This window comes from Podarcis bocagei, assembly GCF_964188305.1.
Source record: "Podarcis bocagei genome assembly, chromosome: 1".
Taxonomy (NCBI): Eukaryota; Metazoa; Chordata; class Lepidosauria; order Squamata; family Lacertidae; genus Podarcis; species Podarcis bocagei.
The window spans coordinates 91,922,715-91,949,517 of NC_138125.1; the positions used below are offsets into that span (position 1 = coordinate 91,922,715).

Genomic DNA, 26,803 nt, shown 5'->3' on the forward strand with positions numbered 1-26,803 from the left:
CATTAGTTCCCAAGCCAAGAAAATAACTCACTAGAAATATTAAACAAATGGGCAATTGCACACACCCATTCTCTGATGGTTAGTATGAATATTGTATCATGATATCAGAGTACACACTCACAGCTTATTTCAACTCGGATAAAGTCTTTCATCCCAAGATTTTCCAAGAAGACCCCGGACACAGCTGTCGTCTTGAAGAAGAAGGAAATGTCTGCACTGAATTCTGCGTGGAAGGTGGGGAACAGAAGGTAGGATGCCTCAGTGTTGAAAGAGGCTGCATTCCAGAACTGTCCTGCAAATAGCAACAACCTTCTCTATAGTTAACCGTAAGCAGATAGTGGACAAAAATGCAACAACAACAACAACCCAAAGGCGCATCCTTTTAGCTCATCATAAAAAGGCATAGCCTACAGAAATGAAGCCAGCTGTACTAAAGGAAAAAAAACACACACAAAATACACAGAAAAATGAAAAGCTATGGATGATACCCAGTTTTGGGGGTCTACTTATATAACAGGCATTGTGCTAGCAGGAGCCTGTTCTTAGTGGAGCACAACAGCTGAAGGCATTGGGTCTCTTTCATTTTGCTGAAGATGCTACATGACTACTGTTATCATTATACACAGTGACAGGTATAACTTGGCACGCAATCACCTGCCACAATGTCAGCTCTCCAAGTTCTTGTCTTAATGTTATGTTGGATATCATCCAACGGATGCACAAGTAATATACTGTATATGCCACACACAAACTTCTACACAAACCCCAACTTTTTTTTAAAAAAGTACTAACAACAAGTTTCTTTTAAAATGGTCCAACACGTGCCTTTAAACAAGCCGGACAGTGGTATTATTTTTAAGAGTCTGGTTTTTTAAAGTGAAATTTATATTCAAAGGAATCACACATAGGTCTTGTGCAGCCAGGAAATGGATACTGAAAAGGGCTCGTACTCACTATCTCCATAGCAACGCAAAGGGCCAATTCTCCACACAGCTTCAGAATTAGGTCTATTTGTGTCGGTGACAACAATCTGGTTCACAGGCAAGTGTTCTTTGAAGGAAAGGAAGCCAGTATCATTGGTCCTGGATATATATATGTATATATAAAAAGGCATATGAATAAAAACTGAAATAGTTGTTTAATTATTACTTTGATTTCTAAAAGCATGTCCAGTGGATTTGAAGTGTATGTTGATAAAATGCATGTAATAGCTAATTAACACATGGATAAGCAGTTAAAATGTTTGACATCTGACATCTACTCACTTCTCCCTCCACCTCCATTTTTATTTTTATTTTTGCAAACAGTCTGATGAACCAGAGTAGAAATTGGATATGGGAATTCTGTATAAATGCCCCATTTTTGGTTCCCTGGAGATGTTTCAGGATCCCAAGCAAAACCACTGTAGATGACTCTACAGTCAATGTGTAAATGTAAGGGTAGAAGTACTCTTTAGTGGCTTGCTCCTATTAGCCATGGTGTCTCTGCAACAGCATAGAGGAATAGAAATCATAAAGCAAATGCAGTGCCAGCTCTCATGGTATTCCACCATGAAATAATAAGCAACACACAACCTGAAACAACCATTGGCAGGGTTAGAATTCCAAACAGGTAGCTGAATCTGCAGTAACCAATTTGCAGCACGCAATATAATAAGGGGTCAATACATAAGGCTTTTCCTTATCACAAAAGAGAACCAAGTAGCTCTTCCCCATTTGCCTGGAACAAATGGGGTAGCATACTATTTCAGCAACGATGGCACAAATAATTGATGCTGCAAGCAGCAATCATTTAATGCATGTCTGATTGATGCACAGTCACACACAAGTTCATTGCTGTCAGCCTGGAAGTGGCCCGAAAATGGGATGGAATGGGGCAAGGCTTATGCACACTCCACCAATATGCTCAGGGATCAGGAATGGAACTTTCTTTTTTTTTTTTTTAAATAGTTTTTATTGCATTTTTTCAGATACAGACAGAAAACAGAAAAAGGAAAAAAGAAAGAAAAATGTAAAAGAAGATACAAAAGATCATAACCCTTCAACAGCTTATTCCAACTTTCCATCGAACTTCCCCACGTCTCCCGCACAATGCATTCTTAATAATAAATTTATCAGCAAATTGTAACCTTGTTTCATGTGTTTCTTTGGTACTTTCAATTGCAATTTAAGTTTAAATCCCTTATTGTCTATTTACTCTAAGAACAAAATGTATTATCCTTTTTAACATTTAAACTTTGATCCCTTCAATATTGTTATCCAATTTCATAAATATTACACTCTCATTGCTGGGGCTAGCGTTTCAAATTATGCGTCATTTTATAGTTCATATAACTTATAAAGTTTTTGCAAATAATTCTTAAATTTTTTCCAGTCCTCCTCCAGGGATCAGGAATGGAACTTTCATGCAGAATGGTCGCCGCTTGTACTTCAGTGGTGTTAGACAATTGCTCTGTAACTCCACACCTTGAACTGTTGGAACCAATTTAATGTAATGTTCAAACACCTGCACGAGCTGAAACTCACAAATGGTTTTCAAACATTGCCAAAGAGGATCCATTTCAATCATAAATATGTGTGATGCCTTTCAGTGATGATTCTGTGTGATAGCATATCCACATATAGTAAATGGCAACCCCTGTTCTAGGGTAGATGGCCAACTCATGTCCCACAATTCTGGCCTTTGAATTGTGCTTCCCCGTGCTGTATGGTAGAACTGGTGCTCAGAATTACTTGGTTCCCGCATCCAGCTAAATATTTGTATGCTGGAAAGCATCAGTGAACCTGTGTTGTGCACTCCAGATCAGGGGAAGGAAAATGCACATCCTTCTGTTGTTGTTTTTTTAATGACACAACATAAAATAAAGCTTCAACAAATGAATTACTAAATATTTGACCACAACTCAAAAGGAGGGAGAGTGGAGCTTCTGTTTGAGTTTGCTACATTTGGGGGGAACAAGCTGGGGTTATCTACATTTTAAAAAATGGTGGAGAAGAAAACTTTCAAGAATTTTATTTTTTAAAACAACAAAACATCCAAAATGACATCACCATCATTGCCTATGATATGAGTGGCAGGATACACACACACACACACACACACACACACACACACACACTCCATAGCAATGAACACTCAATCTGGTATATGTATCACACTTTACCAAGTATGAGGAACACATATACCTGAAACAGAGGTGCAACCTTGAGTTAACATGTGAAGATCATGGTGAGGAAATGAGAAACAAACTGGAATTTATTATGCAATAAAATATTCATGTGAAAAGGCCCTTAGAGGACATTATACTCCTTAATGCTATCCCATATAATTTGATGTTAGCATGTCTCTCATCTGGCATTTAGATAAGATCTACAAAGTTTTAAACTGCACATGGAACTCTAATGAGAGTTCAACACCCATTCAACTATTTTAAGCACCTGGGAAGTCAGAAGAAAACAAAGTAGGTTGTTACAGTGCACATGAAATTTGTGTATGAATTAATCAGATGGAAGTCCCCCCTGCTAGGTTTGGGACAGACTAAGGAGTGGTGGAGGGAAAAGAGCCAAAATGACAGCAATGCAAGCAGATAGTTTTAGAAAGCAGAAACCTTTCTGCTATATTCTATGATATTTGTGTGTGTATCAAAGTCTTTATAACTCAAGGTAGCATACCTGCTATTCCAGTCTCCTGTTGCTTACTGCCATAGACCTGCTTTGTTTCAGCAAGGTTAATGTATCATGTGCTTTCAGACAGCACCTTGTCCATGCACACCCAGAACTATGTGCGACATCCAAATGGTAAGGTAATTAACTAGTCTACTGGGCTGAACTCATTACATGTTTCAAATGCGACCTACTATTTCAGATTTGCATTAAGCAGCTGAATAGGCAACAACAGTTATTAAATGACAAGTAAGAAGTTGGACAGCATCCTTACAGAACTATTTTTTCCCTTCTATGTTGATATTCAGAAAAGCTCATTCTCTGTATTCCAAGTTCCTGCAGTATTATAAACTGGTCATGTCTCTAGATGTGATATTCACAGTCTCTCCCCTCCTGCCCAACAGATGGTAGGGTAGTGGTGTCATTAAATATAATTTCATCCCTTATGGTACCCCTATTGGTATATCTTCTCCTTTTGCATTAATGAAACCTCTAGTGGGTAGCTAGGCTCAGTGGCATAGATATTTAATGAAATTTGTGATAGATACAGTACACTTGGAAAATATGTACTATCAGCAGATGTCTGCAGCTATGTAAATGGGAAAGAAGCCAATAAAACAAATCCTGAAAGTTTGAGACTAGCACACTATAGATGATTAAAAATGCAATGGAAGATAGCTTAATGAGATTCTTACATGCACCCTGTAGTCATGCAAGCTTCTGAAAGTTCAACAGGCATTATAGTAAACAGGATGCTATAGTTAATAATGGAATAACTGTGGTGTTAGAAGGTTAATAACATTAAGGTCAGGCTTATCTAGAAAGCTCAATAATCCCAAATGGTGGCTAGCATGTTATCATCCATATGTTGGTTGACTTAAACTCCCATCAGCCCTGGCCAGCACAGATTATCAGAGTTGGAGTTTAGTCACATTGTTGATTCAAAGGTTGCCCATTCCTATTCTAGCCCAAGACCCTCTTGTATCTGACAGAAGGGAACACAAAAACACTAAAAGGTCTATCAGTGCAGGTTGGTATAACAATACAATTGCTGCTTATTTACTTTGTTACCCACCTTAGTGTCCTGATCAGAAACATCCCTACCAGTAGTGGAATGCATTCTAATAAAATAATAGTAATTCTGAACATCAATTCTATCATACTAGGGAAGCACAATTCAAAGGACACATGATTGTGGCAAAAGCAGGACATGAGCCTGGGCTCTCACTTGATTTCCAGAGTGACAAGGGGTCCTTTGCAAACATATGGCCAAACAAGATATGTTAGCAACTGAGTGATTGTTTTATGCAATTAAATTTCAGATGCTGGAACTCCTGAAGTAGCTGAGTGGGAAAGCATCTGCCTTGCATGAAGAAGGTCCCATGTTCCATCCCTGGCATCCCTCCAGATAGGACTAGAAGTGAGCCTGTCTGAAACCCTAGAGAGAAATTGTCATTGTAGACAATACTGAGTTAGATGAACCAACGAATGGTCGGATTCAGGGCTTGTCCATACTTCCATTTGTCCCACCACTCTTCCCCAGAAAAACTCAATCTTTACTGCTGAATCAGAGCAAACCTCAATCAGCTTTTCTCCGGATTGGTGTCTGCTCTGATTTAGTGCTACGTGGTGGGTTTTCTGGGGGGATGTGGCAGGGGAAATGAAAATCCGTTCAGACCCATGCCTAGAAAGGATGGGGCAAGTGGAAAATCACTCAGACCCGTGCTTTCTAGGCACAGAGCAAGCACCCATCTGGACGATCCCTCTGTATAACACCACTTCATGCATACATCTCTTCCTAGATCAGAACCATGTTGTGGGGGAGGGAGCTTTAACATTTTGCCTCCACTGCATTTCTGATCTGGATCTCTCTCACCTGTGCACCTACTGCTGCTTATCTGCACAGGAGAGAAGCTTGTATTGGTGCCAACAGTGGGTATGCTTTGAGAGTCTGCTGTCTTGCAAGGCTGGCTTCACATGTATATGCATGCCTCAAAACCTCTGAGACACCACAGGGATTCCTGTGATGCACTTTCCCTCTAGGAGAACTCTTGTTGATTTCTGTCTCAAGCAATGTTAAAGAAAGGGAAAAGGTGAACCAGTCTTGTTCACTGCTCATCTTTGGATATCCATTTATGCCTACGCTCTGTTTCCTGTTTCTAAACCAGTCACTGAGCCATAAGAGGACCTCTCCTCTTAATCCATGTATGCTAAGTTTACTCAGGAGCCTTTGGTGAGGTACATTGTCAAAAGCTTTTTGAAAGTTTAAGTACACAATGTCAGTTGGATCACCTCTATCAGTATGCTGGTTGACACTCTCAAAAGACTCTAATAGGGTAGTGAGAGAAGATATGCCTTTGTACAAGTCATTCTGCTTCAGGAAGACTTGTTAATTAAACTTTTAACCATGCTTTCCACCACTGCAACACTGAGCTCATTCCCTTATAAAGGAAGGAATCCTGCCAGGGTGGCTTGAGGAATTCAATTTCTGTGCATTCTGATGCATATTGACCTGATAAACACCTCCCAGACTAATGTGTAGATCAAATTGCAATTATCTCTTGGATTTTGTAAGCAAATGTGTACATTAGAACAAATATATATTTAAAAACGCATACATGGGGATATATTCTTGTGCAGATTTTTAAATAAAATATTTCAGACTAATGTGGAAGCCAGACAGAACAGACACATTCAAAACTGACACTGATTGATATAGATGGCAAATTATACTAGTGCAGCATAAATCTGTGGTGAACTAAAAAGGGGGGGATATTGCAGAAATAGACAATGAACAAAGCACCACAGTCAAAATTATCTGTGATACAGAATGGCTTCAATGGTAGAAGAAAGAGATAGATGGTAGCTATTCTATATATCACAAATAATTTTAACTGTGGGGTTTTTTGTTCATTTTCCAGTTCTACAAAATCTATTTCCCCCCAACTTTACCATTTTCTTACTGCATTATAATTTTTCTGTAATATAGGACAGGTGTCAAAACTGAAGAATTTTTATTCTTCAAAGTGTAACAATTTGAAGATGGGAGAGTTTCTACTTGTTATGTGCTGTTTTTCAGCTTTCTTCCCTTCCAAAAATTCCAAACCAAATACTGTATAAATTATTTAACTGAAGGTAATGCAGAAACTTATACTTTGTGGAACTGCTTTGCTCAAGAGAATTATATATTTTGAGGAGATTTCACCCCTCCCATATCCAAGAATCTGCTGATGAGTCTGGTGATTTTCCAGAGAGGAGGGGCGGTGTTCTGCTCTCTACTTATTCCGCTCCAGCCTAACATCAGTCAGTCAGTCAGTGTCAGAGAGAGAGAGACTGAGTGTTAGAGATTGTGTGTATAGATAAGGTTGCTGCTAAGAGCAGCTGCAGACACTCAGTGCAGTTCAGTTTTTTAGTTTAGACCTCATTTAGCTCTGTATATAGTTGTGTATTATAGTTGTAGTTATAGAATAAAGAAGATATTCTACAGAGCTGCTCTCCAAGTCGTTTATATGCTCTGCTAGACTCTGCTATACTCTGCTGTGTGACGACTGTCTTCTTGTGGAAGTGAATCCGGTGCTCACAACTCTAAGCTGTGAGTCCACAGCACTTTGGCCTGTTCCTGTGCAGAAGGTGGTCTCTGGAAGTGCTACCCAGCTCGCCTAGCCCAGTCGGGGCTGAAGTGGATGAGTCCAGTTGGTGACACTGGCTCAAGGGCGATGCTGACATATTTACTGCAGACAGGAGAATGAAACCAGAAATGAAAATGCATTCATACAGTATATATACAAGGGTCATTCCCACGCATGGAGCTCTTCATTCATTTCAGTGAAGGAGACCAATCTGCATTTCAGGCAGAAGAGCTGGCAAACCCAAAGGTATATACTTTCCCCAGAAGGTGTTGGTGTTCAGGTCTTGGCTTGCCTCTGGGGGTAGAAATTCTACATAGTTTGGGAATGCCCATCAAGAATGCCATATATGCCTTTGTAGTCCTAGTTTGATGCAAGAGTGGTAGAAAAAAGTGCTCTTGGTCAACCTTCTGGAAATTAACTGATATAGAGCTGGATGCAGACTAAAACATACTGTACTAAAACCTTAGGCCATAAAATTGTATACAACTCTCTCTGAAGGTCATCTGGGTTAGTACCAGCACTGCAATTTCAAAGCAATCACAACAGAGATCCAAAAATGGGAAGCTCAGAATCCACCCTCTTTTATTCTTACTAAACTTGCACAACCCTTTTCATGAGTTTACGCATTAATTTATTCACTTCTGTTTTATTGGTGTAGGGCAAATCTCCATAGTTACCATTCGTCCTTATCTGCATCACAGTTACAGAAGTATCTCAGATCCAGGCAGCTTTCCTCCAGTCCACATGCACAGCGCTGGGCTCCAGGAGGAGACCCTCCCCAGTAAGGATGCTTCTCATTGGCTCGACCAACCCACCAAACAAATGGCATTCCATCTGGGGAAACAAAAAGAGCAGAACTGCCATAAGAAATCTGAAGTCAGTAGGCAAATCGGGAAAAGATGTAAGAAGTCCTTGTTCTTGCTACAGCTGGGATGGAATATAATTTTGAATCTGATTTAAAATAAACATTGGAAATCTGAAGGTCAGCATATTGAATCCAATGTTTCAGATTTACATATTCAGCCATACCTAATATGTTTTTGTACATCCTGATCTTAACTAAGAGAGTGGTGATTTCAAAGCATCCCATGTTTTAAAATATATTTAAATGAATGATATCACCAAACTACAGTGGAACCTCGGGTTACGTACCGTCCTCCTTACGAATGCTTCGGGTAATGAGCTCCGCTAACCCGGAAGTAGATGCCCCTAGTTGTAGGTACCCCAGGATGCAAGCGAAAGTCACATGCCAGTGGCGCGGCAGCAGCGGGATGCCCCATTAGCGAAAGCGCGCCTCATGTTAAGAACAGTTTCGGCTTAAGAACGGACCTCCGGAATGAATTAAATTCGTAACTGGAGGTACCACTGTATTCTCTAAAATGGGAAAGTTACTTGTTGTATCGCAGAGGTGTATAAAACCATTTAGTTCCCAGAACAATTTGAGGAAGTGCCAAAAACAGGCGTGGCCAACGTGGTGCTCTACAGGTGTGGTCGGACTCCAACTCCCATCAGCCCCAGCCAACATGTCCAATGGCCAGGTTGGAGGTACCATGTTGGCTAAACTCTGGTCTACAGGAGATGTGAATAGTTGTAAGGGTAGAGTTTCTAATCAAACACTGCATTTTTAGAAACCTATATGAAAAAAGAATAACTGCACATTCATTATGCACATTTACAGCCAGCCAAAGTGGCAACCCAGTCAGATGGATGGCATCTAAAAAAATAAAGTTGTTGTTATTAGCAGTGTAAAATTCCACCAGGCTTCCTTAACTATGCTGACAACTGATGGAAGTGGGTAGAAGGAAAGTTTGAAAGTAACTGCAGGACTTCATTTGAGCCAAGTATTTTGGTAAGGCTAAGTTTCAATGTTGACTATGGCCAATTCTAAATTGTGTAGGGAGCCTATGTTAGTACAACTGGCTCCCTGCATCAGATGTTTGGTCTCCAATGTGTGGGGCTGCCATGGACAGTGATATGATGGAGCTAGAGGCTCCATCCCTCATTGAGTGAGCAGCATAATATTACCAGATCTACTTGTGTATCTACGCACACATCTATACAATGTGTTGTGTTAAACACATGTTCACAGAGCTCCTAATTTGAGGATCTTTATTTGAAATATTTTCCACACCAGACCCTATTGCAATGGTCATGAATACTATTAGAATAATAGAATTGTAAAGTTAGAAAGGACCCCAAGGGTTATTTAGTCCAACCCCATGCAATACAAGGATCTCCTTTCTTGAAACACCTGTATTACATTTTGGAGACATTTAGCAATGGCCAATAAATACCAATATAAACTTGCTTGATTTTAACTTGACTAACATAGAATAAAAAATGGCTTCTACAGCTTACGCTGCCAACACATTAATATAAAATAATACAATCAGTGCTTTTCCCCCTAAAAAAAAATGTTTAGGGGTACTCTCATTTTCCTACTCATATTGAAATACAGTCCCTCGATGAGGTCAAACTTAGATTTATAAAATGCTTAGGGGTATGCGTACCCCTGTGTCCCCCCCAGAAAAAAATCACTGAATATAATTATTAGTTGTACATGACTCAGCCCCGTGTTGCCCGGAGTATGCACAGTTCCTAGAAGAGATATAGACATAGGCAGAGATATACCTTATACAGAGTTTTGAGACAAACTTTGCAGAATGAAAATAAGACTAAATAAATCAGGAAAGTTCATATGTAAATAGCTGGAGTATGGGCCTTGGGGGACTGTAGGTGAGTAAGATCCATGAAATAAAAAAGGCAGAAAGAAACCCAAAGCCATTGAATGAAAATTTTCCAAAGATTAACATTTTGAAATAGAACTTTCTGATCTCTACTCCTTAACTCATTTATCAGCTATAAATGTAGCTAGGTATTGATACATGAAAAATAAAAGAACTGACATGCAAAAATGGTTTGAATTTTATGCCAGCTAGCTTCTTGTCTATTGAAAATGTTAGCAAGAGCTAATTGCATTATATGTATTCATAACAACATTTTTTTTAATAATAATAAAAAACATGAAACATGAAACGAGGTTAATTACTAATTGCAGTGGACTAATTAAGAGAAGCTTCAGCAAACCGCTCAGTCAGGTTTGCAATGCCCACTGCTTTCCCACAGATCCTATTGCTTTCAAATTTCAGTATTGCAAACAATGAAACAAAGAGAGAAGAATGATTATCAGGTCATCACAAATTAGGAAACAAGGGCTTTGCCTAATGCCCAATGGTACTCATTATAAAAACAGAAAAGACGACAATATGAATTCCCCTAGCATATATCTTTCAGTTTTGCATTTTTCGAACTTGTGAATACAAGTTGGAATATTAATGTGTATTACTGTCAACACGTTCTTTTAAAATTATTGTTGCATACAATTACAGCACACACAGAGAGAAATGATGGTATGCAAGTGGATGGCAAACTATGATACCTTCCTATCCCTTTCTATGCTGGAAACCAATCATCCAGCTAGCAGGGGTGTGCATCAGAGTAAGAAGAATCCTGGAGCAAAATGGGAAACCTCAGAGGTATTTTGGGCTTGCCAGAGGCAAAGTGGAATCTCTATGAGATGGTAATATTCAAAGGGAGGAACCCTGAAGTGTTCCATGGCACCTCATCAATCCAGACATACACAGGCACATGCACACATGCAAAATGCTGCAGAAAAGCAGTTGCTGAAAGTGAATGTATTGTGTTTAAGCTTACTATAACACCAGAATAATGAGGGAAGGGAGAACAGACACCAGTGTGGGGGAAAGGTATAGAGGGAGAGGTCCTTTGTGACAGATCAGTACATTATGAAATCAAAGGCAATTTTATGACTAGTGCTCTCCAATCCCAGTGCTTTCAGGAAGGGAATAGCTTTGCAAGAGCAAATCTTATGTCTCCAAGTTTATGGATGGTGTCAGGATGAGAATGAAGAAGGTTGAGAGGAAGAGCTCCTCTGTGACTAATCAGAAGGAATTGTTTTACTCAAAAAACAAACCCATTACTTCCCAACAGAATATTAAAAACATGATAAAACATCAAACATTAAAAACTTCCCTAAACAGGGCTGCCTTCAGATGTCTTCTAAAAGTCAGATAGTTGTTTATTTCCTTGACATCTGATGGGAGGGCGTTCCACAGGGCAGGGCCACTACCAAGAAGACCCTCTGCCTAGTTCCCTGTAACCTTACTTCTCACAGTGAGGGAACCCACCAGAAGGTCCTCAGAGCTGGACCGCAGTGTCCAGGCTGAACAATGGGAGTGGAGACGCCCACACAAATGGCCCAGGACCAATTCATCTGCAGTCTGGCAGGTTTCTTACTCAAGGACACTTTTCTCAGGCATATTGCTTACAGAACACTTGGGGAGATTAAGGAATTTCCATCCTGAAACTGTGATGGCTGCCCTTGTGGGACAAGTACTGCAAATATTCTTCTGGAAATTGGAGGAGCCATGCCTCAGAAGGGACAAGTTTTAACCAATCCTGCCCCATATTAAAAAGTTATAGATTCTGTTCTTTTTTAAAGCAAACCAACTTTAACGACAGCCAGCACAAAAGCCTCTGGACCTATTTGGCAAGTTTTATTCACTTTGAAAAGGCGTCTATACCTGCAAATTCCATTCACTTCTGTCAAAAAAGCCCCAAATAGCTATAGCCATGTTTAAATTTCCCAGTAGGAAAAGGGTGGAGGGAAGAAAAAAGACTCAGACCTTTGAGACAAACCCTGAATTAGGGTTTAAGCCAAACATTGTGGTTGGGGCACACTCTTCATTTATACCTATTAGTGCTACCTAGTCTTGGAACCAATTGATATTCTACAAGATGAGTCTTTCTTTTCCTTGAAGGGCTAACGGGGGGGGGGGGGAGTGCACCAGATCCTGTCCAATCAACTGTTTGCTATGCCTTTTATAGAAATTGCAGGAACATCCAAGTGTATTTAGGATTAGCAATCTAATTTAACTGACAATTTAAATAGACACGACAGAAGTTATCTGCCTAATTAAAAATGTGCTAATTCGGGGGAAGACAATATTTAGCTTTAAAATACAACTTTGTGTGGCTATTAGGAAATAATGGTGAACATTAATCAAAGTCAAGCTGCATATTATTGCCTCTTGGATAGGATCATTAAACTAGAGCATAATCATATGATAAACAGCCATCGCTGGGGTATTAAGAATGAACAGTTTTATAACGTCTTCTCTGTGTTTGACTATATCTATTTTATTGTACTAAACCAACCAAAAGATATATGAAAGTCTTTGATAGTAGTAGACTTGCCAAGGCTTGAGTCATTTAAAACCAGGCTAAATAGAGAACTTGCTAATACACTGGAGGGAACTATCTGACAAAGGATAGGGAATAGACTTCTATGGTCTAATGTATCTTTTTAAGTATCTCTTGTAGCATCTGATTCTGCCACTAAGAAATGAAATAGTAACTCACTTGAACTGCAATAAAGAGAGGAATGAGGGTCATAGAGACCCTCATATAGGTTCAACAAAGAACTTTAACACATGCTTTAGAAGGATTTAATTATGCTATTCCTTGAGTGTATTTGCTTAACATGCTGTTCAGAAGCAATATAATTATACTGTTGTGTTTTTGTTGCTCCACAGTGTGCTCTCATATATGCTTACCACAGACACCTTAAGTGGACCAAAATAAAAACAAAACTTCCAGCAAAAAGGGTCTGTTCTAAAGCACTGGCTCTCAATGGCAAAAGATACAACACATGTGCCACCTACCTTTTGTGTAGACCTTAGTAAAGCACGATTCAATTTATTTAGCACAAGATGGCTACCCAACATATATGTATTTACTTTTACATGCTTGGAATTTGCCAATGCTGTGTGTAGACATAACAAGTTTCAAATTCAAATTCTTAGAACAGTTATAACACAATTAACATCTTGGAGATTTCTCCTCAAAGATGGCGTTTTCAAGGATCCACAATCCCTTCATTGTGGTGTTGTTGTTTTTTTTAAAAAGGTGGCATCTGAACTCATAGCAAAAAGGGATAAACCTTTGAGACATTAGGAAAATTTCCTTTAGTCAAGAGAAGAATAAATATTTTTCCTAGCTGACTTATTTTAAAAGTGTATTACTTATGCTTTATACATTGTTGCAGGGGTAGCCTGATATGCTCCAGATCAGGCATAGGCAAACTTGGCTCTCCAGATGTTTTGGGACTACAACTTCCCATCATCCCTAGCTAACAGGACCAGTGGTCAGGGATGATGGGAGTTGTAGCCCCAAAAAATCTGGAGGGCCAAGTTTGCCTATGCCTGCTCCAAATGTTGTTGCATTCCAATTCCCATCAGCCTCAGCCAGCATATTTAATGGTCAGGGATGATGGACTCTGGTGCATGCGTGTGTGCATGTGCACACGTGCGCACGCGCACACACACACGACAACCTCTGCACCACTCCCTCAGGCCCGTACAGCAGGGTTGTGTGCTGGATTCAGCCAAAGCCTCAGTTTTGAACCAAAGTCGGCTGATTTGGGGAATCTAGGCATCAGTTGACTTGGGTTAAGATAGCCCCAGTTCACCACAGGATGGCACAAAGTGATGCAGGGCTGTCAGGGCATAGGAAGGAGAGGCCAGAATGGGCAAAAATAAGGAGAAACCATGAAAAAGAAGGACCTCCAAGGCTACCATGTCTTCATGGGACAAGGCAAGGGTGAGGATGAATGGATACCTTTCCTGCTCAACCTCTACTTCTTCCTGCCAAGCCTCACCTGAACCACCACCCCACAGGGAGACCACTTGTGAAGAAGCAGCACCACACAGGATATAACCCCATTTGGTACATGAAAGGATTCAGTCCTGCACAGCATCAGTTGCTATTCAGAATGAAGAAGCACTCTGCAGGATCAGACCTGCCTGCTCTTGGTCAGGAGTGGGGGAGAAGGAGATGCAACACAACCATAAATAATACTCGTATTTGTCTTACTCCCTCATTCTCAATTTTAAAGCACAGGGTTGAATTTGAAAGAAACAAATCTCCTTCTCTTCACTGAAAGTTCTAAGATATTTCTTTCTTCATGAAGAGTATATTAAGTTCTGCAAGCCACCCATGGTCTTGCCCAGCAGGAATTTAACTTTACGTGTCTATGAATAAAAAACCACTTGTGGCAAAGCACTGCAGCTTGATTCAATGTTCATGTTATTTTCTATAACATATTTATTTTGTCCAAAATAGCAGATGGAAACTGATTGCACCGATAAGCACATTAAGAGTTGCTATATCTCTCCCCACCCCAATTCCCATTCTATAAGACAGAGAATTCACTCATAATAGACACATTAGGGTTTTTATATCAGGCGCAACAAAGAGAGAACTGGGCTCAGAAAAGAGAAAGCAAAGGGGATGGGAAGAAAAGAAAGCTGATACAAAAAGCAGAACAGCTATGGAGAGTTTGTTTCAACAAATGCTGCTCCACACAAGCTCTGTAGTCATCAACCCCCCCTCATCCAATACAGTTTGATAGAAGATACATAACTGTCAACCCCTGACCTCTTTATTTAATTCCTGCACATGAGGAAAGATGTATGGCTGCTGCAGCAAAAATAAAGCTGCCCTAGATCTATCTTTCTTCTCTGTAACATTTAGTAACTGAAAAGCTGTATGTGATATTGTCAGACTTCTGAGTTTTCCTATTTCTATAAATACTAGTCACTGAAGTGGTGTAAGAGGCTGGAAATTTGGATTGCAAGGACACTGTCATGTTTTTACTTGCTAGATGGTGTGCAGGAGAATGGGGGGGGGGAGAGATGCTATTTTTGTCACTATTCCTGACACATTTTTGATAAGCATTTATTTGTCATTTATGTATACCCTACCTGACAAAACAGGAGAGTATAGAAAAATAACAAAATTGCAAGCCAGCTTGCAAAGTCACATTTTGCAATCATCTATTAGACTAACAGAATCCCTAACATGGCAATCTTGTACATATCCTCTCAGAGGTAAAATCCATTGAGTTCAATGGAGATTAGTCTCAAGTAAATGGTATAGTGGGACTGCAGCCTCAAAGACCAAAGATTTACATTTCCAGAAAAGCAACAGCTGTGGAAGGAATGACATGCAATCCTCCTATCATTGACTAAGGTAGTCCAGTTCATCTTGCCTGTTGTCAGTGATGGATAGTTAGCCAAGTGTCATCTTTCTAGCCAATCTTTGAAATCTGGTGTGCTAGCGCTGAAGTCTTTGGGATTGTTGGTATACCAACAGCTATAGAAAACATATTTTGAGAAAATATTGTTGAGCTGTATAGCTTGGCTGCATAATGACAATATTTAAGAATGGTGTGTTACCTTAACTAGTACTGTGATATTTAGTATATATATTTAGGCTATATGCATTTTTTATTAACCTCTTGATGTCACTATTTATTATTACTGGGCATAGAACCCAAAATTTGCCTTGTGTTTGTACCTGTGCTTTTTTTGCAGGGGGGAATGATATGGGTAGAATTCAATGCAGTGCTAATGGGGTATGCATGTGAGGACTGAGGTCCTCTCCTACAATAGGACTTTCCCTTTCTCCTCCCCTTGTGCACCCCAAAACCTGCTCAGGAGGCTCATCCAGCTCTCCAGAGCAAATTTATAGGGTATAGCAAGGTATAGGGGGAGAAGAGGTGAGAAAGACCCATTGCATGAGCAGACCTTGTTCTGTGCATGCAACAACTTAGCTGAATCCTACCCCACACATTCTTGAGTTGCTTTGTGCTCTTTCTGCTTTGAACTGCAACTAGTATTCCAACCAACAGAGTAGAAAACCAGCTCTTCTGTCCCCATTCTCTATAATGGGAAATCTAATCAACAAAGTAGATGAAATTTTCAGAGCACAAGAGTCTGCCTGATTGTATTAAATCTACCAAATTGCAAGAAAATGTGGCCAGTAGCTTTTTGTCGGGGAAGTAAAATCTCTTGAGGGAGCAGATGTGTCCCCTGCTTTCATAAACTCATAGAACTGTAGAGCTGGAAGAGACCCTGAGGGTCATCTAGTCCAACCCCCTGCAATGCAAGAATCCCAACTAAAGCATCCATGACAGATGGCCACCCAACCTCGGCTTAAAAACCTCCAAGGAAGGAGAGCCCTCTACCTTCCAAGGGAGTCTGTTCTACTATCAGCCAGCAATTACCACCATAAAGTTCTGCTTGATGTTTAGTCCGAATCTCCTTTCTTGTAACTTGAATATATTGGTTTGGGTCTTATCCTTCAGAGCAGGAGAAAGCAAACGTGCTCCATCTTCTGTGCGACAGCCCTTTAGATAGTTGAAAATGTCTATTGGTTACTCTTTTCCAGGCTAAACATACCCAGCTCTCTCAGATGTTGCTCATAAGGCTGTTCTGGGCTGTTCTGGAGAGCCAGTGTGGTGTAGTGGTTAAGAGCGGTAGTCTCGTAATCTGGGGGAACCGGGTTCGCGTCTCCACTCCTCCACATGCAGCTGCTGGGTGACCTTCTCTGAAGTCTCTCAGCCCCACTCACCTCACAGAGTGTTTGTTGTGGGGGAGGAAGGGAAAGGAGAATGTTAGCCGCTTTGAGACTCCTTAAAGGGAGTGAAAGGCGGGATATCAAATCCAAACTCTTCTTCTTCTTCTTCATACCCTCCAAGTGTCCCACTTTAAGAGGGGCACCCTGGAATGACATGAGCCACCCCAGCTTTTGATCCCAATACCAGATGTCCCATTTTGGCTTATTTGGTATGGTCACGCCAAAGCGCAGGACCAAAAGATGCACTTTTTTTGGTTCTGCGCTGTGGGTGTGAGTCAGTTGGCTCACACCAGAGCACAGGACCAAAAAATGAAAGAAAAAATTACATTGACCTGCATGTCGCTACTCTTCCCTCATTCTGTCATGGCACTTTCAGAAGTATTTCTGCCAGGAGCGTCTTGCCCATAGAAGCAGGTGGCGTGGGACACCAAGTTCTGGAGGGCACCAGGGAAGAAGCGGAGGCTGGGTGTGGCGCTTCCTGGCATCAGTTCGCCGCCCTCGCCCACCTTGCTGAAACAGCACCATGCCCAGAGCCTCTGCCTCCTCCCCACCGGAGGAGCTGCCCTCCAGTCGCTGCCTGCCTCCTCCAGCCTCACAAAGCTGCCAGCAGTGCCGTAAAAAGGTCAGCAACTCTGGGAAACGGCGGGAGGGTGTCGGAGGGATCTTTGTACAACCGCGCCAGATGTACTTAAGACGCCTCTGATTACTGCTGTGCTGGTGAACAAGGAGGAGGCTGCATTTGTTAGTGCAGAATCTCCTGATGCCACGTAGGCAGCCTCCCCCTAGACACAGTACTCCTGGTGGGGTCTGACCAAGGCAGACTAGAGCAGTACTACAGCGGTGCCTCACAAGACGAAAATAATTCGTTCCGCGAGTCTTTTCATCTTGCGATGTTTTTCATCTTGCGAAGCACGGTCTGTCGCAACTGCACCTCTTCAAGCAGCTTTAAGAAAAAAGCGCAAGACGTTTTCGTCTTGCGAAACAAGCCCATAGGGAAATTCGTCTAGCGTAGCAACGCAAAACCGAAAAACCCTTTCATCTAGCGAGTTTTTCATCTTGCGAGGCACCACTGTATTACTTCCCTTGATTGGGACACTATAGTTCTGCTGATGCAGCTTAGAATAGCCCTAGCTTTTTTTTTTACTGCTGTATCACTGTAGACTCATGTTAAACTAAGACCCCTGGATCCTTTTCCCATGTACTACTTGCCAGCCAAGTGTCCCCCATCTCATATTTGTGCAGCTGGTTCCATTTGCCTGAATGTAGAACTTGAAATTCATTTTCTTAGTTTTGGCCCAGTTCTCCAATCTGTCTTCAGATTCTGTCTTCAGAGACGTTAGCTACCCCTTCCAATTTAGCGTAATCTGCAAATTTGAGGAGCATTCTCTCAATTCTTTCATCCAAGGTGTTTACAAAGATGTTCAATGGAAGGGGCTCAGGAAAGAACCCTGCAGCATTCCACTTGCAACTTTTTTTCCAGGATGATGAGGAACCATTAGTGAGCACCTTCTTTGGTTTCAGTTAGTCAACCAGGTACAAATCCACCTAACAGTAACCAGCATCTCTGCAAAAATAACTTACCTTAAAGAAGAGGTAAAGAATGAAGAGGTAGCCAGTTGGTGTATATTTTTGTCTGTATGTTTTGTTTTTTTAAAATAAAAAACTTTGCAGCTTCCCAACATCCTTTATTCTACTGAGGTTGTTTTCATCCTCTGATAGGCCTTATAAGAATCCAACAGGTTCCCCATAGGTCTAACATCATGAAGCTGTCTAGAATGCTGCCTGCTGAGTTCTGAAGATCTCTGGTGTTTTGTTTTGTTAACGCAGAGAAATGCAGGATTTTTTTAAAAAAAAAATACCACACAAACAAACCTTAAACAAAGCTTTTAAGTTTAAAAACTATCCTCCACTAATGTGTTTAACAAAAACAAAAATTCCAGAGCTTTTCACTGCTTTGCCAGCAACATTCGAAGCAGCTTAATTTAAGCCAATGGACTTAGATCACAAGAAAACAGAGAGCTATTCCATTCAGAAACATATATAGACAACAGAGTTACACATGACTTTATGGGTGGGGTATTGACATCACACTGTGACATAGGAGGGTACCATGATCAATTCACCTTGCTATTCAACCTACACACTGAGCCAATGCTCACTACCATTTATAGTATGAATATAAATCTGACATGGCTCACATGGAATTACTTTGAATTTAGGTAGCAAGAACATAATTTTGTAGTTAGTTTTCAATGTTACACAGTTAGAAATAAACAGGAACTCTACATTTTTAGTAGTGCTATATTCAGAATATTTGTCGAGATTGCTTTGAAAGATTCTCCAGAGAGTCTTCTGATGCTGTTTCAGACAGCCCAGTGAAGGAAATTTGAGAGAAACTGAATCTAGCATTAAGCTCCCTGGCTCTTTGATAATTGGGCACCATAACACAGGCAGAAACATAAGAACTCTCAGTCAATTGGTACAAGTAAATTAAAGGTGTTTTTCACTGATGCAGAAAATTAACACATTGTGAATCCCCTGCTACAGTATATAAGGGACAAGTAAAAATGAGCTTCTTTTGACATGAATAGTCTTAATGGCAAGGCTAGGAAGGTTGCTGAGGCTGCTGTTCATTGACCAAATGAACAAATGATCTGATTCAGTATAAGGCAATATTAGCAGATCACTAGGCACCCCCCTGCATGTTTTAACACAGCTGCATCTCACAGTAAGCAGTAACAGGTCATACGGGAAAGGATGGAGGCTAGGAGAGATGGTGCCCCAGAAAACTCAAGCAGTGGTGTAGTGGAACCGGAATTTGAATGCAACAGAATTCCCCCCCCCCCATAGGTTTGCTGTGCTATACAAAGTTTTCAGGAGTTGGAAAAACAACACCTCATCAGCATCAGTAAGCTGTTGGCACTGTTTTAAGAAACTGTCAGACACCTTAGCACTGAAAAATAACAGAACACTTTGAACTGCATGAAGAATAGAAGGGTCAGTGATTCTTTTCTGCAGGCTCCATTAAGATAAAAACCACGGTGAAATTCAACATGCAGGGGTTTGCTGTGACTGAAGAATGAGAGTGCATTTATTCCCTACTCAAAACAAACATAACTGTTCCAACATGGACTGGAATATCTAAAGCATTTGCTATGCTTAGAACTGTCAAGCCCTCAAAAGCTGTGTTAAGGTAAGTGGCTACTGAATGTCTACTTTCTGGATTCTTTTAAAGAGCTCTTTGCAACTATACAAAAGTGTATATTCACTCCTCAATGAGTATCTTCCATTTTGTTCCATTTTGTTCCATTTTGTACATTTTGATGACCAAGATGGACATAAGCCTGGTGCCATAGATGGACACTGACTTACCCTTAAAAACAAAAACAAAAAAACCCTTCTCTTTCATATTATTTGTGTCCTGCAACATATTGACTTAGACATGACTTTTGGAGGGATAGCCAATGCCTCCAGGGGTTGTTGGGTTCCAGCTCCCACCTGCCCCAACCTGCATGGCCAGTGATCAGAAATGATGGGAGAGAGCTGTCTTCCAATAACATCCATGCTAGCTACACTGAGGTTCTCATTAGGATATTTTTCACATTGTTGATATTTACAGTAAGTCCAAACTACACATCCCTCTGCCCCAAACCATCTATCTTTTCACATATCATGCCTCCTATGGGAATGCCACTGTCTAACATTAAAGGTTTAAAGTTAGGCAGACTTCTCCCGTGCCCACACTATTGCTCCCCACTCTTCAATTTACCCAAATGATGACTGGACCCCACTGTAACTTAATTTCTTCACCTGCAACCTAGTGACTTCATTTCATAATACCAATATCTCTTGAATGGTCCAACCTCTTTGGAATCTTAAAGTGAAACTCTACCACAGACCACAGTGGTCTACTGTGTATAAGGACGTATCTCAAGTAACCTTGTCCTGAGCTGTATATTTACTCTGTGCTAGGAGTAATGGCTGGTTTATACTACAAATGGGATAGATAATCACATTTAAACAAAGGATATATACTATTGGCAGTGGATGAGCAATCACAATTTGCTTGCTACCCCCTGAAGTGCAGAAACAGGCTTATTATGCTTCTACTACGTCTATCTGAAGACTCTGCTTCATATGCCTCAATTACCCAAAAGTATAAATGTGGATTAAGTCAACACACATGCAGATATTTAGCCTTTTGCTGAAATGTTTTCTTGCCAGGCTAGCAATCTTTGTACTATGGAGCCAGCAGTGCTCTAATGCACAAAGAAAAGAGAGATACATTATTTCATCGCCATTCCTGGAAAAAGAGCTAGGAGTCAAATCCATTTTTTATTGTGCAAACCACTTGGAAAATTGGTTTAAATGTACATTATAGTTGTGCATCTCCTTGTAGTATGCTGGTTGAATTTAATAAATACCCTTTGTCCATGGGATTGAGAACAAGCAGTGATTCAAAACAATGATTCCATCCCCCTAAACAACCATTGCTAGAGGGAGCTCCACTGACTATAAAAATATATCCCTGCAATCCATGTTGTGAGGGCTGGAGTTAAAATGTCTGTTCTCCCACATAGTAGCAAATAGGTGCATTAGAGAAAGAACCACTCTTCTATACTCATGTTCTTCAGGTCCTTCCCCTTTTCACTCACCTTGTGTTTATATGAGCTGACCATTATTTCTATCTTGGCCATTATATATCATAAGGGCAGGAGAAGAAAGCAAAGCTACTTTGTTTCCTGTTTGATATGTACTTAAGGAACACGAACTCTTCCCACCCACTTACTTGACCTTCAAAGTTATATATAACTTTGCTCCACCTATGCATTCTGATAGCATGGAACATTCTGGGGAACCTTTTTCCTCCGTTCTTTATAAATAAATCCACCAGTATTCCCTAAATTTTGTACCGACCGATCTTGCTCAGAACAATAAGCCACCCCAAATGAAATGCCAGCATCAACAATGGAGAAGGGACTTATTTACCCTTGTTTTTGTCCCAACAAAGGAATTGTGTCCCACACTTGGTGAGTCACCAAAAGTGTTAATACCTCTCATTAAACTTCTTTATAGTCTAATGTGTTAAAATACATTAAAGAGCAACTGTAAATAAATAATTGCTGATTCAACACAGCTGTCAGCCTCTGAGTAATTCCAGCGCTGGAAAAGTTACAATTATGTCAGTAGTTAATGTTCTAAGTGGTGGAAAGGGGAATCATGCTGCAATAAACAAATGCAGTCAATTACAACTTAAGGGCATATACAAACCACTGCACCATCACGACTCAGTTGTCCTACTCACAACCTGCAATTATGTCTCTGTTGGTCAAAGCAGCGGGGATGTCATTTGTCATCCCAGGGTGTGCTCAAGGGCTGCAAGATTGTGCAGTTTGGAAAAATGCAGCTGTAGCAGAACATATGTATAGGCAGCACCATGAAATGAACTGGCTATAAGCCAGCATGCTAGGATAAAAAAAAAAAATGCCAAGAGAATAGAAATGAGAAAATTCATAGAATACTGTACCCAGCAGACTCTTGGCAATACATCCTGACCAATTTTAAAGGTCAGCATGACAATAACCCATCTTCTTTATGGAGCATCTTAATCAGTTTTGAAATGTTTTTCTTACCTAGTGAATATGGAATTTTCTAGCACTCATCTCTTCTACTTAATATATGTTACTGGTCTTCGCATCCCAGCTTTAAAAGAGGCCATAACCATGTGCCGTATGGATCCATCCCACATACATGGAAAGGAATTGGAGTTCATATGTGCCTGCTCAGTACTAGAGAGAATCCAGTTTCACTTCTTCTTTTCTTCTTTTTTGACACATTCTATGTAAAAGGGTTATCACATTTTCAATGTTTGCACAATTATTAATTCCAGCTTATGGCTCTGCATAAATCATCCAACATGGGGGGGGGGGTTACTCATTTTCTTCCAAAACCTCATTCCCCCACATAGCAAATTCAGCTCCACTTCATGTGGCATTCACCATTATCCACCAAAAAAGAAGCATTTTCGGATTAAAATTAGGAGGAGGAGCTAATGATTTGGTTGGATATTCAGTTAACAAAGCAATCCCCCATGTATATTTACTCAGAAGTGACGATGGAGGATCTTCCTTTTTAAAGTAAACAAACCAAATTTGCATGCCTCAAGCTAATACATGGATAAGAACATAATCATTCCTTGGGTTTTGCACTTCTCCAAATTTTGCAATACGGTTTTCAGCAAAAACCAAAAACTGTCAAAAGTATCAACGTGCATATTGTTAAGTACAGGTAGGGTGCAAGGATGTGGTAAAAACAAGGAGTCAACACTATACAGGCAGTTTCTGCATCTTCAAGGCTTCTCTGATAAGAGGGCAAAGTGGCCTTAAGTACACAGCTTTGCATTTAGGCAGAATACATCAATGACTCTCAAACAGCTGGTCCACTTAACAGTCCCATGTAAAACATCTGCTTATATTCATGCATACAAATGAGACTGTCAGCTGGAAAGCCTCTGTAGACTGCTTCGGACAGTACATTTTTGTACTCAAAACTTGTTTACACAAACAGAATTACGTTTCAGTGGGTACAAAGCTGTGACTTCTGCCGCTCATCTTGTACTGGGAAATTGTGTTGACTTCATCCAATTCTCTCCTACAACCTGGGTCCCCATGGTTACCTTCAAGTTTCTACTATGTGCTCTGATAGTGACACCAGTAGAAGAAAGACTTGGGTTGCCCTGTGCCCTGTTAGATACACAATTCACCCACACCTTCTCAAATTCAGCTGAACTTTCCTTTTACAGCCAATAGAACAGGTAAGCTCAAACTCCACAAAATGTCAACTCCTTAAATACAGACACTTAAATAAAGGTATCTGATGGATTAGCCACTGTCTCGTAAGACATCTAAAAAAATGCTGCCCAGAGAGATTTCCTTTGGCCGTCACACCTTATTACAAAGTCAAAGGAAGAAAGCTAAGGTTACTGTTGTCTCTCTGAAGATGCAATATGCTGAAAAAGCTTGTTATTCCCTAGACTTGCAGCTTTACTCTAGTTTTAATACACAGTTAAGGTCATCACATGTCAAGCCAGCTTGGCCTTTTGTAGCAATTTTTTACCTTTCATTTGAAACAGCCTTAGGCTCCCTTTTCTAACCAATATAGCCCAAAGATTTGTTTATTTCTTTTTTAAAAGGTAGCATGTCAGTCAAGGCAAAAAGCTGTCTGCCAAAACAAAACAAACATGTGCTATGTTCTAGGCTGTTCTTTAAAAACACACATAGATCTTATTTGAACTTTATATAGCCTCACTTTTTGGTGGGGGGGGAATACATGCAGCTTGCAAGCTTGCAAAGGCTCCACTGACAGTGATATCAACATACCATCTGTTTGCTACCTCTTCCTTTCTTTCATAGAGGTTTTATAGGTCAGTCATAAGGAAGGATTTATGGCAATGGTTTGCAACCATTCTTCAGACAGTCAAGCAACATTTCCCTAGGGTTCAAACACCTAAATATTTCCAAATATTCACAACTACCAATTTAATGACTAATGGGTGATAGATAATACCTTAGATAAGTTTAAACATACCTAATTGCTCACCAGCCTAACATTGTCCACACTTTTAATCAGACTGTCTTTGCTTTCTTTCTTTCTTTGCTTCCAGAGAAAATATCATTTTCTTTTGCTTTACTTAATCTGAATGCTAGTAAGGCAATGTAAAAACAAAGCAAAAGCTAAATCTAAGAATGTATTTTATCTTTGCAAATGCCAGTGTGAACTGACCTGATGCACAGCTCCAAAATTAATATGCAGTTCAAAACTTTGTAATCTGCTGGCTTTCAGAGTTCCCAATTGTTCTAATGCAGTTTTCAGTTCAAAATCCATATCAAAGTGTTTTTTAAAATGTGTATCATTGGGTCCCTCAGTAAAAGGGAGAACAACTGTGTTGTTGTCCCCCAAAACTGACTGAGCCAGGGAGCCTCAGCCCAGTATACTTGAAGGAGCGTCTCAACCCCATATTTCAGCCCAGACACTGAGGTCCACCTCCGAGGGCCTTCTGGTGGTTCCCTCACTGAGAGAAGTGAGGTTACAGGGAACCAAGCAGAGGGCCTTCTTGGTAGTGGCACCCGCCCTCCCATCAGATGTCAAGGAAATAAACAACTATCTGACGTTTAGAAGACATCTGAAGGCTTTAGGGAAGGTTTTAATAACTGATGTTTTAATGTATTTTTAATCTTTTGTTGGAAGCCGCCCAAACTGGCTGGGGAAACCCAGCCAGATGGGTGGGGTATAAATAATAAATTATTATTATTTTATATGAATCAACTGGCCTACTTCATCCCAGGCCACTTAAGATTGTCCGGTAAGACGGCAGGATATACTTACTCTCCTGGGAGTAAGTCCTATTAATCTAAATGTGTTTTACTTACAAATAAACATGTGCATGAGAATTGGAAAATTGGCTATTGAACAATAAACCACCTGGTCATTTTCAGCCCACTCTCAGTTTAACATATTTAATGATGATGATTGATGATGAAGATGATGATGATGATTTGTATCCCAGCCACTCTGGGTGGCTTCCAGCAGAATAACACACACACACACACACACACACACACACACACCAAAACATCAAACATTATTCAGAATGTTGTTATATGTTTCTGAATGAATTCCAGCTTCTCAATTTTTTGAAAGTCAAATCCAAGTGACTTATGTTTGTCCAGCTGGGAGGCAGGTAATGTCTAAATGCATTATGAGTATGATGATGACTTTAAAAAAGTAAAGCAATTATTTCTGATGTCTTGGGAAGAATGCATTCAATGGCATTGCTCAAATGGGAATTTATCTTTTGTTTCCTTTGAAAGAAGAGCATAAAACTATGGTTTCATGGTTGCTTTAATGGAGAACAAGACAATGGCTGGAAGGAGAATAAAACCAGCATGTTGTCCTTTTGTATTAAACTGGTAGAAAAGAGTGTAAAACATTTTAATATGGCTTTGAATGTACAAATGTCATTTTTGTCACCTAACTAGTGTTGCAGTTAAGGGGCCATAATTGTCCTTTGGCTATTATCTTAAATACATGAGGAATGAATTTGAATGTTTTCACCACATTATATCCGGGACATTTTTTATAGCTAATTTCTGGGTCTGTGAATTATTCATAATACATTTCAAACTGGCTCTCTTGGATAACGTAATTGACCTTGTCTGTATGAAGCACCAAGTGCCTTGCTCTGGGATAATTAAATCTGTGATGTGGTCCATTATTTAATGAAAATGTCTTTTCATTAGCTTAGGTGATATATTATTGCTTAAGCTGGTCACCCAACTCTGCAATTAGGACCTGCACATTCTCACAATTTTGCAAAGAGCTATGTACATTCCGTTCAGCAACAACTTTGTGCTAAGCAGCTTGTGAAAGACCTTCTGTACAGTATGAACACCAAAAGTCTGCTGCCAGATTAAACTGCAATGCAATAATAGCTTAGAACTATATAGCTATCATCTGCATTGCAGGGGGTTGGACACAGATGACTCTTGGGGTACCTGGAATCCTGTTTATTTTAAAACATTTATTTCCCAGTTCAGTAAAGTTTTATGGCACTAGCCAAAGGCATTTATTTCCTGCTATATACAGTGGTACCTCAGGTTAAGTACTTAATTCATTCCAGAGGTCCGTACTTAACCTGAAACTGTTCTTAACCTGAAGCACCACTTTAGCTAATGGGGCCTCCTGCTGCCGCCGCGCCGCTCGAGCACAATTTCTGTTCTCATCCTGAAGCAAAGTTCTTAACCTGAAGCACTATTTCTGGGTTAGCGGAGTCTGTAACCTGAAGCGTATGTAACCTGAGGTACCATTGTATTTCAAAAATCTCTAAGTCAAAAAAATAAACAAAATATATTGATAAAACATGAAAACAAAACGAGCTGTACTGAAATTTAGAAACACACATAAGCATATAAAACAGAAATTCAGAGGATGCAGACATCTTTTTAAGTCTTA

The 26,803-nt window shown here is 40.2% G+C and overlaps 1 protein-coding gene across 3 annotated transcripts in view; it reads right to left on the reverse strand.

Moving 5' to 3' along the window:
* Positions 1 to 26,803, reverse strand: part of CNTNAP5 (contactin associated protein family member 5) — a 326,754-nt gene that overhangs the window by 56,030 nt on the left and 243,921 nt on the right. For all 3 annotated transcript variants that reach the window (XR_014008811.1, XM_081196914.1, XM_081196913.1), the window contains 3 exons: positions 7,969 to 8,125; positions 955 to 1,082; positions 122 to 292 (listed from right to left, as the gene is read on the reverse strand). Coding sequence is in view for 2 of the 3 variants with exons in the window: in XM_081196914.1 (XP_081053040.1) it covers positions 122 to 292; positions 955 to 1,082; positions 7,969 to 8,125 (456 nt within the window). In the remaining variant the exon portion in view is untranslated. The remainder of the gene's footprint in view (positions 1 to 121; positions 293 to 954; positions 1,083 to 7,968; positions 8,126 to 26,803) is intronic.